General features: G+C 25.2%; 1 protein-coding gene across 2 annotated transcripts in view; it reads left to right on the plus strand.

Annotated features, from left to right (window-relative positions):
* Positions 1-2,086: 2,086 nt before the first annotated feature.
* The window catches only part of LOC135923194 (solute carrier family 12 member 1-like), a 55,794-nt gene continuing 42,374 nt past the window's right edge, over positions 2,087-15,506 (plus strand). Inside the window, exons 1-4 of one of the 2 annotated variants that reach the window (XM_065457809.1) lie at positions 2,087-3,247; positions 7,511-7,609; positions 10,340-10,415; positions 13,534-13,629. In XM_065457809.1, coding sequence (XP_065313881.1) covers positions 2,177-3,247; positions 7,511-7,609; positions 10,340-10,415; positions 13,534-13,629 — 1,342 coding nt within the window. In that variant the 5' untranslated portion in view covers positions 2,087-2,176. Of the gene's footprint in view, positions 3,248-7,510; positions 7,610-10,339; positions 10,416-13,533; positions 13,630-15,411; positions 15,490-15,506 lie in introns of those variants that run through there. The other variant, XM_065457810.1, reaches the window with a different exon arrangement.

Here is a 15,506-nt window from a genome sequence, read left to right on the forward strand (position 1 = left end):
AGCTTGTTTTTCCTTTTGTATTATTAGAATAATATTGTATGATTCTTCTTAAATCTTATTCATGATTCAAAATAAAAATCCGATCTCAAATTGAGCTCGATTGCGGCATAAATTTTCTAATGACGAAAAGCCGATTCTCTCTATGAAGATTTTTTGGTTAATCTACAACCTAATATACTAATTCACATTAATCCTTGAGGCTGTTTTATCTCTCGCAGCCCTTAAAATAAAAGTTAAATGTAAATCTTCAATAAGAATTTAATCAACTATTTCCTAACAATAAAGTTATATTCTAATCTTATTCACCGAATTTTTTAATTATTATATCTCAGCAACCTATTAGTTAAATATTAACTTTCGCAATTTATGTTTCTATTTCTTTGTCAAAGTTATTTCTAGTGATCACTTGATAATAATTCTAAAATCTAAAATATCATAGTCTTTATTAGTTTCAAAATTCCAATGGTTTTTAGTTTACCAGTAACTTCTAAATATAAAATTCCTAATTATCACCTTTAAATAACTAAACACAATTATATCTTTCTACTAAGAATGTTACCTTTGTCTTTAATTTTAGATTTTATATTCCTACTAAACATAATCTTAACAACATAATTTTTCCTTTTCATCTTTATTTACATATTTTTCTTACGTTCTTCTGGAATTTTTTTTTTTATATTAGAATACAGTTTGACACATCTCCTTGTTGTCCCACCGGTCACAATGCGTGATTTGCATTAGAATGAAAGTTGTAAAGGGCCGGTCTCCTCCGCTCTCCAACACCATTGTCACAACGACAAGTTTGTCATTGTGCATCAAAACCTAAATATAAAAATAGAAACAAATATATATATAAAAAGGAATTTAATAATAATTAGGAATCACGAAATCATAAAATCAACTATAAGTCTTTATTCAAAATTATAATAGTAAAAATCATAAAAAAAGAACATAAAATAAAATAAAATATAATTAAAAAAATTAATAATTTTAAAAAAATCAAAGATTGTTTGTATCGTAAAAATTTTGCCTTTTTATACTCTTTTCAATTTTCTTATAACTAATCATAACTATTCAAATATAATCTTTTTATCACGCGTTATAACAATAAATCCACAAGAATTCTTTATGCAAATTACATATAAAGTACAACAAAATCCAACAGAAATCTTTATGCAAATTCAATCTAACATTTACGACAATATTCTCTTCTTCAAGAATTATTTATTTGGTAAGGCTTAAAATTTTTTTAAAATTATTCCATTTTATAAAACATTGTCTAAAATTGTAACACAATGTTATATTTCATGGCCCTTTTTCAATGTAGGTTGCTAAAAATTAATTATTCAGATTTTGCCAATGACATATAATAATACCTAGACTGACGATTCATTCATTAAAATGCATTTTTAAGCGTCGTTAAAAGCAAATCAGCTGGACCCGCCATTTTGGTAACCTTTATAATAATTATTTTCATGTTAAAAACTAATATTAAATTGATAACTTACTTTCTTATTATCTCGATGATCAGGCAATTCTTTAATAAAGTTTGCATCAGATATAATATAAAATTAGGCTCTCGTTTAAAATTTTAATATTTATTACAGTAACCAAGATGGCGTCTCTAGCTGATTTGTATTGATGTACACTTTTAATGAATGAATCGTCAGTCTAGGTATTATTATATGTCATTGGCAATTTTCGATTAAAAAAAGTATAATATATTAATATAAAATCCTGCTGAAGATCGGGCAGTAGAGGGAATATAGGGTATGGTAGGCATAAAAAAAATTTTGTTAAGTCCCCTGAGATTATAATAGCTAGTGATAGAATATCAATTTAAATATCTTCGATAGATATTTAATAGAGTTCATTATAAAGCATATCTATTAATTATTATTTAAATTTGATAAAACTTAACTTAGTCAAAGTAAATTATTTTTTAAGTATTTAATTTAATTTCTTATAAATATATGTTATTAGAATATTTATAAAAATAAATAATAAAAAACATATGTTTTACACATATGAGACAACCTATATGAAAAAAAAAATTTAAACCCCGCAAAATTTAAATAATTTTTTTTAATCACAATTTTTCCTTATAGAAAATGAACTATTAATTATAATATTTTCTTAGAAAATGAATATTTATTTACAATTATAACAAAACAAAATGAGTAGTAATGATTATAAAACATGTAGACAAAACCAAAATATTAATTATCTGCCACCTAACCTAATTACAACTTCACACATTCTAGTTGGTAAAGAATCCGATATTTCAATACCTAATATAAATTCACGATTTCATGTGGATAAAATTGAAGAAAACATAGACAAATTTAATAAAAATTATAAAAGTACTCAAACTGAGAGAAATATTTATTCAAAAATGCATGATATTCACTTAAATCCAAAATTATTTATGCAAGGAAGCCAAACTAATGAAAATCTACAACAAAACTCAAATATGCACAGAGTTATGTCATCCTTATTTGAAAATATATCACTTAATGATAATCAAATGCTATATGATTCAAGAGGTTCAGATCCCAGTAATTATTACCCTGAATACCATATTAAGCAGGGCAAATTAACTCTAACTGATTCCTCTAATTTATTGAAAAGGTTAGACTATAAATTAAATAGAAAGCAGTTAAACCCAAATTCAGATGATTCTAGTGAATATATTAGTGAGGGTGGAGAGAGTACATTCTCTGATGTAGATAATATTTCTAAAAAATATAGAAATTATAGAGGAATGTCAGATATGTCAGCTATCAGTGAAATACCATGGCCTCCATCATCAAGAATTAAATCAAACTTGAGATGCACAAAGACAATTGAAAAAAAGAAATTGGAATTAAATAAAGATTCACCAAAAATGAATAAAGTGAAAAATTTTTATGGTAAAATTTTTAATAATCCTTTTTCAAGAACTGATAAATCTGAAAATGATTCTGAAAAGGTTATACTCTCTGTAACCCATAGCAACATAAATAAAGCATTTATTGGTGATGACAGCAATCCAGTTAATAATAGAAATGGAATGACAAATAGTGATTTAGATAGCATAATTCATCAGAAGAAAATTTCCACATATGACACCCTTCCTTGCTTGGACCATTATAAAAATATTTTTTCAATAGATAAATTCAAGGGGCGCCCAAGCTTGTCTGAACTTCACGAGGGTCTAGATCCCAATGATATTCTCCAACAAAAATCTGAATTTCCTTATGATAATGTATTACAATTTATAATAATTATTTTATTTTTTCTCTTAAATTTACAATGTGTTTTCACAATCTTGAATAAAAAAATATGCATATATTCATCTAATTTTTTATTAAAATTAATTTTGAAGATGAAATAGGTCCTGAAGTAAAAAAATGCAAATATTAAAAATTTTTTTTAAGGATTTTCAGTATTAGTGATTACAATACTTTTTAACATTCATTTTATTCAAAATTAAAAACATCATTCTTTATTATTTTTTATTTTCACCAACATCTAAAACATTGTCACATGCTTTTTTTGTAAAATAATAGAAGTTTATATTATATCTGTTCAGAGATATGTCAACCTGGCCCAAAATGGGCTAAAAAAATGGTATGATTTTACAGGCTGGTCTGGGTTTAAATATATTTTAATATCAAAAATCTTGGTCTAGCCACATTTTTAAATAAATAAATATCAATTAATCAATAATATTATGATTTAATTAATTTTTTAGTAAAAAAATCAAACCAGTTTGTGTTTTCATAAATGTTTATAACCCATGATCAATTTGCAAAAATATCATTTGAAGTGTATGGTTTACCTTTTGCAAAATGAACACATGATCAATTAGGTTGCACTATAATGTTAGAAAATCATATGAAGCATTTAATATTCGTTTACTTAAGGAATTTTCAATTTCTCTTGAAACATTTTGCCAAAATATAGCCAAAAATATTCAAAAAAACTAAATTTTAAAAATTTTGACTGGGCCAAAAATTTATCAAAAATGATTCAGAATATTTAAAAAAAAATCTGAGGTTCGGCTTGAAAATGGAATTATTTTTTTCAAATCTGAACTGGATCTGAAATTTTGATCTCTCCAGGTCTCTGATATTTTTATACTGGGCCACTCATTTAAACATGTAAGGGAGACCGAGGTAGGTTAGGACACATTTTTAAACCCAAATGTATTCCAAAATTATTTAAAGTATAAATGTAAATATTTAAAAAAAAATAATTTGATTTCTTGGACCAACGATGGTAATTTGATTCTGTTGTTAGATGGTCTACCAAAAAAATTTAAGGTTATTTTTAGCCTATTTTTAAAAACAGCTAAATCAATATTATACCCATAAAAATATTACGCAAGCCTGAAGATTTTGTTCATAGAAGGCACAAAGGCCTAGACCTATATATGTGAAATTTCAATGCTTAGGCAATATTCTAGCTAAAATATTGAGTTAGCCCTTTTTAAAAATCGGCTTAAAATGAGCCGTTTTACAACACTAATTAAGGTCTAAATATAAAATTAATTTTTTGTTATTATTACATTAGATTTAAAGTATATTAATTCTTAATAAGTATTCTTAATAGGGGTTTATAAATCTCATTACACTAGATTTAAAGTATTCAGTTAATAAGTATTCTTAATAGTAAAAATCTCGATTTTTAGCAAATCTTTAATATTGAAATCATTTATGCACATTTTTTTAATTTTGAAAGACACTTTTTTTTAATATGAAAAGATTTGATTATTCCCAAATCGTATTGCAGCATCTATTCCTAATTTTTATATATAACATTTTTCTTGTAAATTTTAAAAAAAATACACAATAAGTCATGGCAGGATTGTCTAAGATTCACAAAGAAGGTACTCTATAAATCTTAGAATTCCCGCATAATAAGGTTTTCAAAATTAAAACAAAAACGCAATCTATAATTTAAGTTTTTAAAATTTTCTAAAATCAAACATCTATGAAGCATAGCTCTGAAAATTGCTAATCCCCTATGAAATATGTAATAAAAATTAATGTTTTAGTTTTTTTGAATATTTATTTACTATTAATTGTACATGTGTAATCTAAATAAAATATAAATAATAAATGCCATTTAAGAGCATACTAACTCATATTTTATAATTTTGAAAAATTCTCAGATTTAAAAAATATATGTTTAAATTTCCACTCCTATCTGGTAATAAATTAGGTTGGACCATCATACCTCTGTCCCCAGTGCCCTAGCTTCCTTTATGTTTAGTATCATATCGTAACTATAAAAATCAATAATACACGTAAAAATGTAGAGTAGATTCAAATTTTAGTTTCGTAGATTTGATTGAACAATAATTTGATAATTGGAAGATAAGCTAAAGCTGAATTTACTTAAACCCTCGAGCAAGTTATTTTATTTAAGTCTAGTCAATAAGAAGAAAGGGCTAATAGTAACTATTACTATCCAAGCCCGATTCCATTCACAACTGGGGAGGGAGTCTTGGGAAGCGAAGACATTAGTCATTTTTTGACGAGGCTTGAAATAAATCTTAGAGCCACTGGTTTAATAATGTTTCTTAATATGAATATCTTTACATTGAACTACATGCTTGATTATCAATTAATTTGGAAAAAATATTTTGTAAGAATGGATATGGTAGTGATTTTATTTCATTTTTATGATATAAAACATAGTGCTTCTATTTAATATTAAAAATAGGAAATTTATTAAAGTATATTAAAAATTATAAAGATATACGGATCGGATACAGTTTCTCTATCATTAATCATTTAAATTCTATATAATACAATATTCATTTTTATCAAGGACAGACTCATAAAAAATGGCTATTATCTTTCTCTTTATTTAGTTAAATTTGACAAAAAATCGATTATTACTTTTATTGTGTAATTTTATTGAAATTTTTTTTATCACTATGGTTTATTAGAAAAAGATAATTTACTTTAAAATGTTTTTATCGGGGCAAATATAAAATAATATACGATACGTTTTAATTTTGTTCACATTGCCCCCCCCCCCCCCGCTTTTATAGTTTTAATTTATGGTAAATCTTGTAATTCACATTTTTTTCCCCTAGTTTTTATAACTTTTAACCTTTTATTTTTCCGGTTATTTGTGAAAGGATATATAAATTATAGATCTGCAAAAGTAGGCCCTGCCAGAACGGGCTTCGGGTCGGATTCGGGCCTATTTTTTAAAAAAGAAATTGGGTTCGGACTGGGCCGGACCTAATATTTTTTTAAAAAATTAGGTCCGGGTCGGGTTGAGTTTGGAAATTTTTTTTAATATATCTAAATTTATCAATTTTATGTTGAAATTTTTAATGTAAAATAAAAACATTTAATTTTATTTATAGAAACTAGACGCCATATAACATATATCATTTATTTTGAGTAATTATAAAAATTAATTTATATATTTAATAAATTCGGGCCGGGTCGGCAAAACTTTAAATATTTCGGGTTCGGGTTGGGCCGGAAAAATTTTAAAAAAAATTTCGGGCCGGGGCTGAAAAATTAGGCCCGATGCAGATCACTAATATAAATCATATGATATTTTTTTAATGGTATCATAGATGGATATATTACGTTATTTACAAATATGAATGATTCTTATTAAAGTCTCGCTAGGCCAGCGCGTCAGCCAGGTCCGCCCGGCGGTAGCTTCATCCATAAAATATAGACACTGACCCGAAAAATATAAATATTTTATTTATTTCCTATCCTTCCCTAATCAAATATCACAATTATAAAATAAATTTTTTTTTAAAAAAAAGAGAAAGATTCAAAAAAAAATTCAAGCCCACTGAGAAATATTTTTATTTTTCATATATCATATATTTTAATTATAATAAATAGCACATCATTCAAGATGATTACAGAATATCTAAGTTTAATGCATAACATTAAAATATAGAAATAAATATTTTGAGTTTAAGATTTCTTATCTATAAGTTTTTTTTGAAAAATTTGGGTTGCGGGCCAAGTCAGGTCTGAATTTAAAAAAAATCAAGCTGCCGGGGAACTCGGGTCGAAAAAAATGATTTTCAGGTCTCTAATTCGAATTTTAAAATAAATCAAATTTTTAAAGATTAAGGTATCGGCCATTAGTATCATTCAAAAATCATCACCTACCTAAAACATTAGTATATCTCTATATTTCAAACCTCCCTTCCCTTCTCCATCCCAACTCCACCCATCGCTAGATTGGCCTATCATATTATCGACGACGCATGATGCAAGTCTGAACTAAATTTCGACTGCGTATTTTTTTTAAACATGCTTTGTAGAAAAAACAGACTTCTTAACACTCAATAAAGATTAGTGACCTCACTGATATAAAGCATATTAATTTAATGAAGCCTTCAACCATTACTAATAATAATTTTTAAACTCCTTTTAATTTAAGTTGTATATCAATGAAAAACAAAAATTAAGAAAATCTGGTTTTACAAATTTATTTTTATTTGTTCTTTATTTTATATATTTAATTTTAGCCCGAAAATTTAGAAGACAACATGGGCTCTCTGAGAACAATAGAAAAGGAAAGAGGTATTTCCCAAGGCCCTAAATTTGGTTGGATCAAAGGTGTCTTGGTAAACATTATTTTTTGAAAACATAATAAATTATAGTCTATTCAAAATAAAAATATTATTGTAGCTCTGAAATTTTATTGGATTTATTTCAAAAAGTAATTACATATAATGCCCTTAAACCTAAAAAGTTGTATTAATTTTTTATCTTTAAACTATAATAATATTCTTTTCTAAATTTAAAATTTGAAAAAAATGCCTTTGAAGTTTTCTTTTTGTAAATGTCATTTGACATATATCCGACGGCCCTTATGTTTTTAATATACTAATTTTAAAAATATCGAAAAATACTTTCTACTTAAGTATATTATAGCAATAAATACACGCTTATCACATTTATTTTTATAATATCCTCCTATGTTTAACGTTTTTTTTAATAGTTGAGAATCTCCCTGCTTTGTAGATAACTAAAACAATATTACCATATGTAATTTGCTGACAATCATTCGTTGTTAGACAAAGATGTAAAGAAAATGAATCAATTTTTTTTACAAACTTTATATATGCACCTCAAAATTTGAGATTTTAACAATAGTTATTTTCTAGTAAAATATCGATATTTTGAATTGTCTAAGAGACCGGGCACGTCACTAGAAGGGCATAAGGGCTCGAACCTCCTAAAAAATTTGATTTTTTTATGCCACTAAAAAAACGAAAATAAAAAGGAAATTTTGAAAATAATTTTTAAAAATTTTCTTAGGCTAATGACGCCCCTGAGACCGTGGGCAACGGCAATCGATGTAACACAGCAAACACCAATAACTTTTTAACCATTTGGGTTAAATAACTTCAATTTTGTCAGAAAGTGTCTTTTTACATATATCCTCTACTATATGTTTTGCTAGAATTGGGAATTCTGCAATCAAAAGATATTGGCAAAAAAAACAGTTTTCAGCCTTTTTTTATAGGTAGTTCTTTTATAAATAAAATAAAATTTTTTATGAAAGATTCTCTATTGACTATATTACATATTAAAAGTGGTCCGGATTTTCTATATAATCTAGAAGTGTTTAACCCCAGATTTATTGCTGTCTTACCCCGGGAATTGGAGAAATGGTAATATCTCCGATATTATAGACTAGCTCCCAGACTATATGAGATCGTGCACTTGAAGTTTTTTAAATTTTACTGCTGGATATGAAGCTAGCATAGTATATTTAAGTCCTGTAAATTTTTTAATTGCAAATCGGGAAATTATAAATGATCCCTGTCTCCCCCACCTTTTATGGTCTATATAATAAACATCTTTCTGTTTTAATTAATATCTGATTTATACTTGCAAAAATAAAATAGTTCATCGGGTAAAAATAATGTTTATAAAATGTGGAAAGTTAGTTTTCAAATAATTTTGTTCGTAATTCATGAAGGGGACTTCTACATTCACGCCCTTTAAATTTTTTGAGAGCCCTTTCAAGTCAGTTTTGGCACGAAATCTCAAATTCATTTACATTCTAGTCGCGGCAGTGATTCATCGGGTTTTTCCACGACCCGTTGTTCATACCTCTAGTATCAATATGCTTATAAAAGAAAGAAATGAAAAGGGAAGTAAAATAATTTAACGTTTTTAATTTAATTAAAAACTACGAATTGTTAATGCATTTTTCGTTGAAAAGGGATATTTTTTTAAAAAAAATGGAATGCGCAAAATGTTTTTGAGAATAATTTATTGATTTTATTCCTCGTATATATAAAATATATGAATAATTAATTAATCTATATTTATTTTTTTGTAAGATTAATTCCCAACAAATTTATCGAAGCTTTATGGGAATATTAAAAATTACAGGAAATTGTTTTTTCAACATCTTAATAGAAATTTAATAAATTGTAACTTTTTTTAAACAAATAATGGGGAAAATGCGGATTAACAAATAAAAATGTAGTGACTTGGGATTACACGCGCGTTGATTTATCAGCAGAATCCAATAAAAAAAATGCCTTTGCGATTAGTTAAGCTGAACTCTTAAAAATAAATAATTTTTTGGAGATTGCAAATGTAATAAAATCCTATTTGTCGAATACTCCTGATGTTTTTGGTGAGGAGTTCCTAAAATCCTTCACATTATTAGATAGAAATTTTTGCGAAATTAAAAGGTAGCGATAGTTATAAAGTCTGGCCATTACGATGGCCCATTAAATAATTGTTATTTTTAGTTTTCTTTATATGCGCTATATAATTAAAAATATATAAATTAAAAAACAAATAAGCTAAAAAGAATTTAAAAAAATATATGTATAAAAAGGAACTGAGAAAAAAAAATATTAAAAAAAGGGTACAAATTGGTGTTGTTAAACGGCTCGTAGCCAATTTTTCAAAACGGCTAACTCAATATTTTAGCCAGAAAAATATTGCCTAAGCCTCGAGATTTCGCTAATAGATGTCCAAACCTTTCTTCTACAAACAAAATCTTCAGGCTTGCGTAATAAAATTCTGGATAAAATATTGAGTTTGACGTTTTTAAAATTCGACTCAAAACGAGCCATTTAACAACACTAGTACAAATCACCCTAGAGAAGAGTGAATGCTTAAAAAATTGACGAAAATAAAATCCTTCATTAGGGTCCCCTGAGAAAATTTTTTATAATCGTGATTATTTTTTTAAATGTACTGTACCGTACGTAATTTTTGTTTTAAATTAAAAAAAATATATATATAAAACGAATGTGAAGAAATAGAAAGTGAAAATTACATAATTTTGCCCGTCTATTTAATTTATAATTTTAATATTCTAGTTGCGATGTATCTTAAATATATGGGGTGTCATGCTCTTCCTCAGATTATCCTGGATAGTAGGACAAGCCGGAATAGGTTATTTATAAAATTAAATGATTCTTTCTATTCGATTGTGTAAGGAATGTCAATAAAAATTATTATATTAAAATAGAGCCAAAATTTTTTAAAAAAAGTTAATTAAAGTGGGTATGAATATGGATGAATGAGAATACAAATAAAATATATTAACTTTTGATTAATTTATGGTTGAGCGATAATTAAAAAAATTTAAATGGTAAATAAATATTAAAAAAAATATCAGCCTTAGAGTATATAATTTAATATCCTTATTTTCTAATATTTATAATGTTATTTTCCCAAAGTTTTGAACTTAATTTAAATTATTTATAATTTATATAATAATGAATATCTATTAATTAAATTTGTAAGTATCATTTGCCTTATATTAATTAAAATTTAAAAAATAAATCTCAATTAATTCAAATCTTGGGGGCTTGAATAATAATATGTAAAATCAAAATGACAATTTTAAATTAATTTTGAAATTATATTTTTTTAAAAATCATTTTATGTGTTTTAATTACGAATTGTGATTGTATTGTTTAGGATATCCTTTGAGTTGATTGAAACTAAATATAAAAATATCCATAAAAAATTAAGCATTTTTAAAAAATTTTGGCACATATTTAATTTAGATAAAATTAAACAAAATAATTAATCTAACCTAGCCATATATAAACGTAGGGTAAGGTTATCAAGCAATAATGCAGAGACCTGCAGAGGTAGCAATTACACACCCCCACTCGCCACTGTGTAAAATATAATTTGGTCAAGGTTTTAAATAATATACAAATTCCGCATATTACAGTTAGTTTTTCAGTTATATGAAATCATTTAATATCTAATAACTTAAAATTATCTTCTATATTAAAAATGTAGATTATTTTTCATTATACCAACGACATTTATTAAATTTTGTAATATTGTATGTTTGAATGACCAAGAAATTAAAATAATAACTAACTAGTATTTAAATTAATAACTATTTTATTTACTTAGTAAAGTATATAAGAACAAATTAAAATGACGTGGTTAGTTATAGATAATTTATAAAATTTAATAATCTATATAAAAAAATTACCATTAATATTAGTTGGATTTGGTTATTTTATATTGTATAATTCTTTAAATAGTAACAATTTCTTTCCTCAGTGTTTATGTATTGACTAAAAATTATAATAATCAGTCTCTGAACTATTTTATTTGAATGTAGTAGAGTATATGGGTAATTCCATGACAAATCACCCAGTGATTTGGATGACCATTTTAGAAATGGATGAAATTTGATATGAAGGTTTGGATTGTATATTTTATATAAGTCTTGCTCTAGCTCAAATATATCACAAGTTATGGGCCTTCAAAGTTCGATATAGCCGTTTCCTCTTTTAACAAATCTCAAAATTTTCATAATATTTTAGGTCTAAAGTAACTAAACTACATACCATTTTGTAGGCCCTAAAATTCTCCTTAAGGAAATGAAAAATTATTTTAAAAGATCTTCAGTGTTGCTCTATTTTTCATAAAACAAAAAAAAAATTATTTTGTAAAGTGCCCCATTTAATAAGATGAAACTCATAAAATGTTTTTATTACCAACATTTTAAAATATTTAAGCTAAAATAAAATACAAATTTAAATTGTATTAAATTTTTTTTTAATAGGAATAAATAAATCAATTATAGAGGGCGCTATCTTTAAAGAATATTATAATGTATTTTTTTTAAAAATAAAAATATGCATCATATATTATAAACATGAATATTTTTATAAAATTATTGTATATACTAAACATTTTTTAAAAAATGTATTTTTGAAGCCCAAATAAAGAAAATATATAATTAATTTTTTTTATTCCTAAAATTATAAATGCTAAATAAAATTTAAATTCTCATTTTCTCCATTAATATTTTTACTTAGATATTTAAACATATTGATATAAACATATTTGATGAGTTTCATCGTTTTAAACGCCCTTTATAATTGATTTTTTTATTCCTAAATTATAAAAAGCTAAATAAAATTTAAATCTTTTTTCTCCATTAATATTTTTGTTTAATATATAAATATATTGATTGGTAATAAACATATTTGATGAGTTTCATCGTTTCAAATTAGACCCTTCTCAAAATAATATTTTTTGTTTTATCGGAAATACAAAGACAGCGGTAATATTTTTTATATAATTTTTGCATTTTCTTAAGGAAAATTTTTAGGGCTACAAAATAGTATATAATTTGCTATAGACCAAAATTCTTGCTTTGTAATTTAAGATTTGCTAAAAGAGAAAAAAGCTCTCATCAAACTTTGAAGGTCCATAATTATAATCTATACAAAAAATTACCAGTAATATTAGTGGATTTGGTTATTATATTGTAATTGTTTAAATAAATAGCAACTATTTCTTTTTTTTATATAAGCTTTATGTAATTTTTGAATGAAAATTAAATTATAAATTATTTTTTTATTTTATTCACCTTATATTAGAGTAAAGAGTATATAAGGAGAAATTAAAATTGTGTGATTTGACTAAAAATTAAAACTATTATAATTAGTGAATAAATTTAAAAACTATTTTACCTTTATTTTATAAACTAGTTATGTATCTTTTTAGCGAGTGATATAAATGACTTTGAAATGGAAATAGGAAATATGAGAAGTGAATGAATATAGTCTATCATTCTATGATAAAATTGCTAAATATATTATATTTTTATATTATACATGATAATAGTCGAGTTTTAAAATATTCGGCCAAGCCCGGGTTTTGTAATTTTTGTCCCGGCCCCGGTTTATAGAAAAATATTTTTTTTTAAGTCCGGTCAATTTTGTTGTTTTTTTATCCCGACTTTGGTCAATTTAATGTTTAAATTAGGCAAATACTTGAAATTTTATCAAAGATATTTAAAAAATAATTGGGCAGAACGGAACTTATGATTTTTATTGTTATCTTTGCTTTATAAAAGCGTCTAACTTTTTTATAAAATAAAATAATACATTTAAATATGCCTGTATTGATAGATCAAATTTATAATTATAATATGAATTTAATTATCAAATTTTTGCATAATATTGCTAATTTTACATTTTAACATTAAATAATATTAATTTTTTTTTAATTTAAAAAATATATAAAGGGTATGCCACATTAATAGTTCTTTTATCTGTAGTCGTAACTAGCATTACATCTATGTCTATGTCCGCTATATGCACCAATGGTGAAGTCAAAGGAGGTAAAAAAAAATTTAATTCAACAAATTGGGTTAATGCAAAACCTGAAAGCTAACCCAACGACCAGGTTTGGGTTGAGTCTGGAAATTGTGATAATTTTTTACTTCGGGTTGGGTCTGTAAAATTTTTGTTTCAGGTGGATTGAGTCGGGTTTGGAAATATTGTTACAATTTGAAATCAATGGTATAAATAAATCATATTGATATTATTTTATAAATTTGTTAATTTTAGATTATTTATTACCAAAAAAAAATTTTGGCGTAAATTTTTCTTAGATTTTGACCGATCGGCTTGGGTTCGAGTTGGGTCGATTATTTTGCCCGGGTTGAGTTGGGAAAATGCTTTTCTCCCTACGGATCGGGTTGGATTGAAGTATTTTGGCTCTTCCAGATCTCTAAAATGTATCCCTCTCCTCTTCAAGAGTTTTTAATCACAAATCCGATCTAAACATTTTGGCCCAATCCCATATCACATAAAGCCGTTTCCGAGTTCTGTTGTTGTAACATTGACTTAACTTAAATTATCATATATCAAAATCTATCTCTAGCTATAGATTATAACGAAGTTTATATTATTATTGATTTATACGAAACTCTTCAAATCAAATTACACTTTATTTGTTTTTGACGCTCATTCTTCAAAAAATAAAACGAACATAGTTTGAACTCAGATTTGTGTGTCTGATAAATTACAAACTTACCAAAATAATTTGCGGTATAAAAAAATCTTCAAAAAAATACAATAAAAAAATCTATATATAAAAATTATTTTGTTGATTAAAAAAAAACACTGCTCTTACAATTTATGTCTTTTTTAAATCATTTATATATATTGTTTAAATCATCCTTTATTAGATTTATTGTTTAATAAATCAATAATGACAACCTAGCTTTAATAACTTAACATACAACATACATAATTATGTCTAAAAAATATTTAAATAAATATAATTAGCGAAAATTGGCGATATTAAAAAAGGAATATCAAATTAATTTGTTAGTTTTATAGATTCCTATCTTTGTTAGCAAAAACATGTAAACCTCCCACCCCCATGCATGATTAAAACTATATTGTTTTCGGATGTAGCAATGACGTGTTTAAGGGACCCGTTTTGAGGATGAAACAGGTCCCCCGAAGTAAAAAAAATCAAATGTTGCATTTTCCCATTTAATGACTAACAAAACTCTTTCACATTCATTTTATTTATAAATTCCATTTAAACATTATCCTTAACTCCAATTCTCACCAACACGTAAAAAATGATACATGATTTCCTCTGGTATGTAAAGTAATACCGAAACACTCATTTATATAAGCGTGTCCGTTTACAAGCGCCTGGCCAGGAATTTTCTTTTCATGGGGACAATTTTTTAAACATCGGAATTTTCATGAATTTATTAGGACTAGTGACTCAAAAAATGACTATTTATAAAGCCCAAATCTGCAAAATTATCAATTATAAATGTATGCACAAAATATGCTGTTATAAAATATATATCCTACTTAACTATTATGAATCACTATAAAATAAAAGTATGCTGTTAAATTGTATATTTATTTATAAGAATTATGATTAGTTAAATGCCCCAAATTGAATATATAAATTATATTTAAAAAATTCAAATGTTTTATGTAAAGATTAATTCACAAAAAAAATTCTATTTCATATCCTAAAACGAATTATTTGATTGGATTCATATTTTACGACTACGAATAATAAAAATATTCAATTCGAATATGAATATATTATTTTTTTATCCATTATTCAAAATTATTCGTATAATTTCATTTTTTCATATTATTCAAAATTTATGGCATAATATTCGGCATTATTCGTAAATATTCGAAACCATTCGTAAATAGTAAAACTTATTCATAA

This window comes from Gordionus sp. m RMFG-2023, chromosome 2, assembly GCF_954871325.1.
Source record: "Gordionus sp. m RMFG-2023 chromosome 2, tfGorSpeb1-WG-v2, whole genome shotgun sequence".
Taxonomy (NCBI): Eukaryota; Metazoa; Nematomorpha; class Gordioida; order Chordodea; family Parachordodidae; genus Gordionus; species Gordionus sp. m RMFG-2023.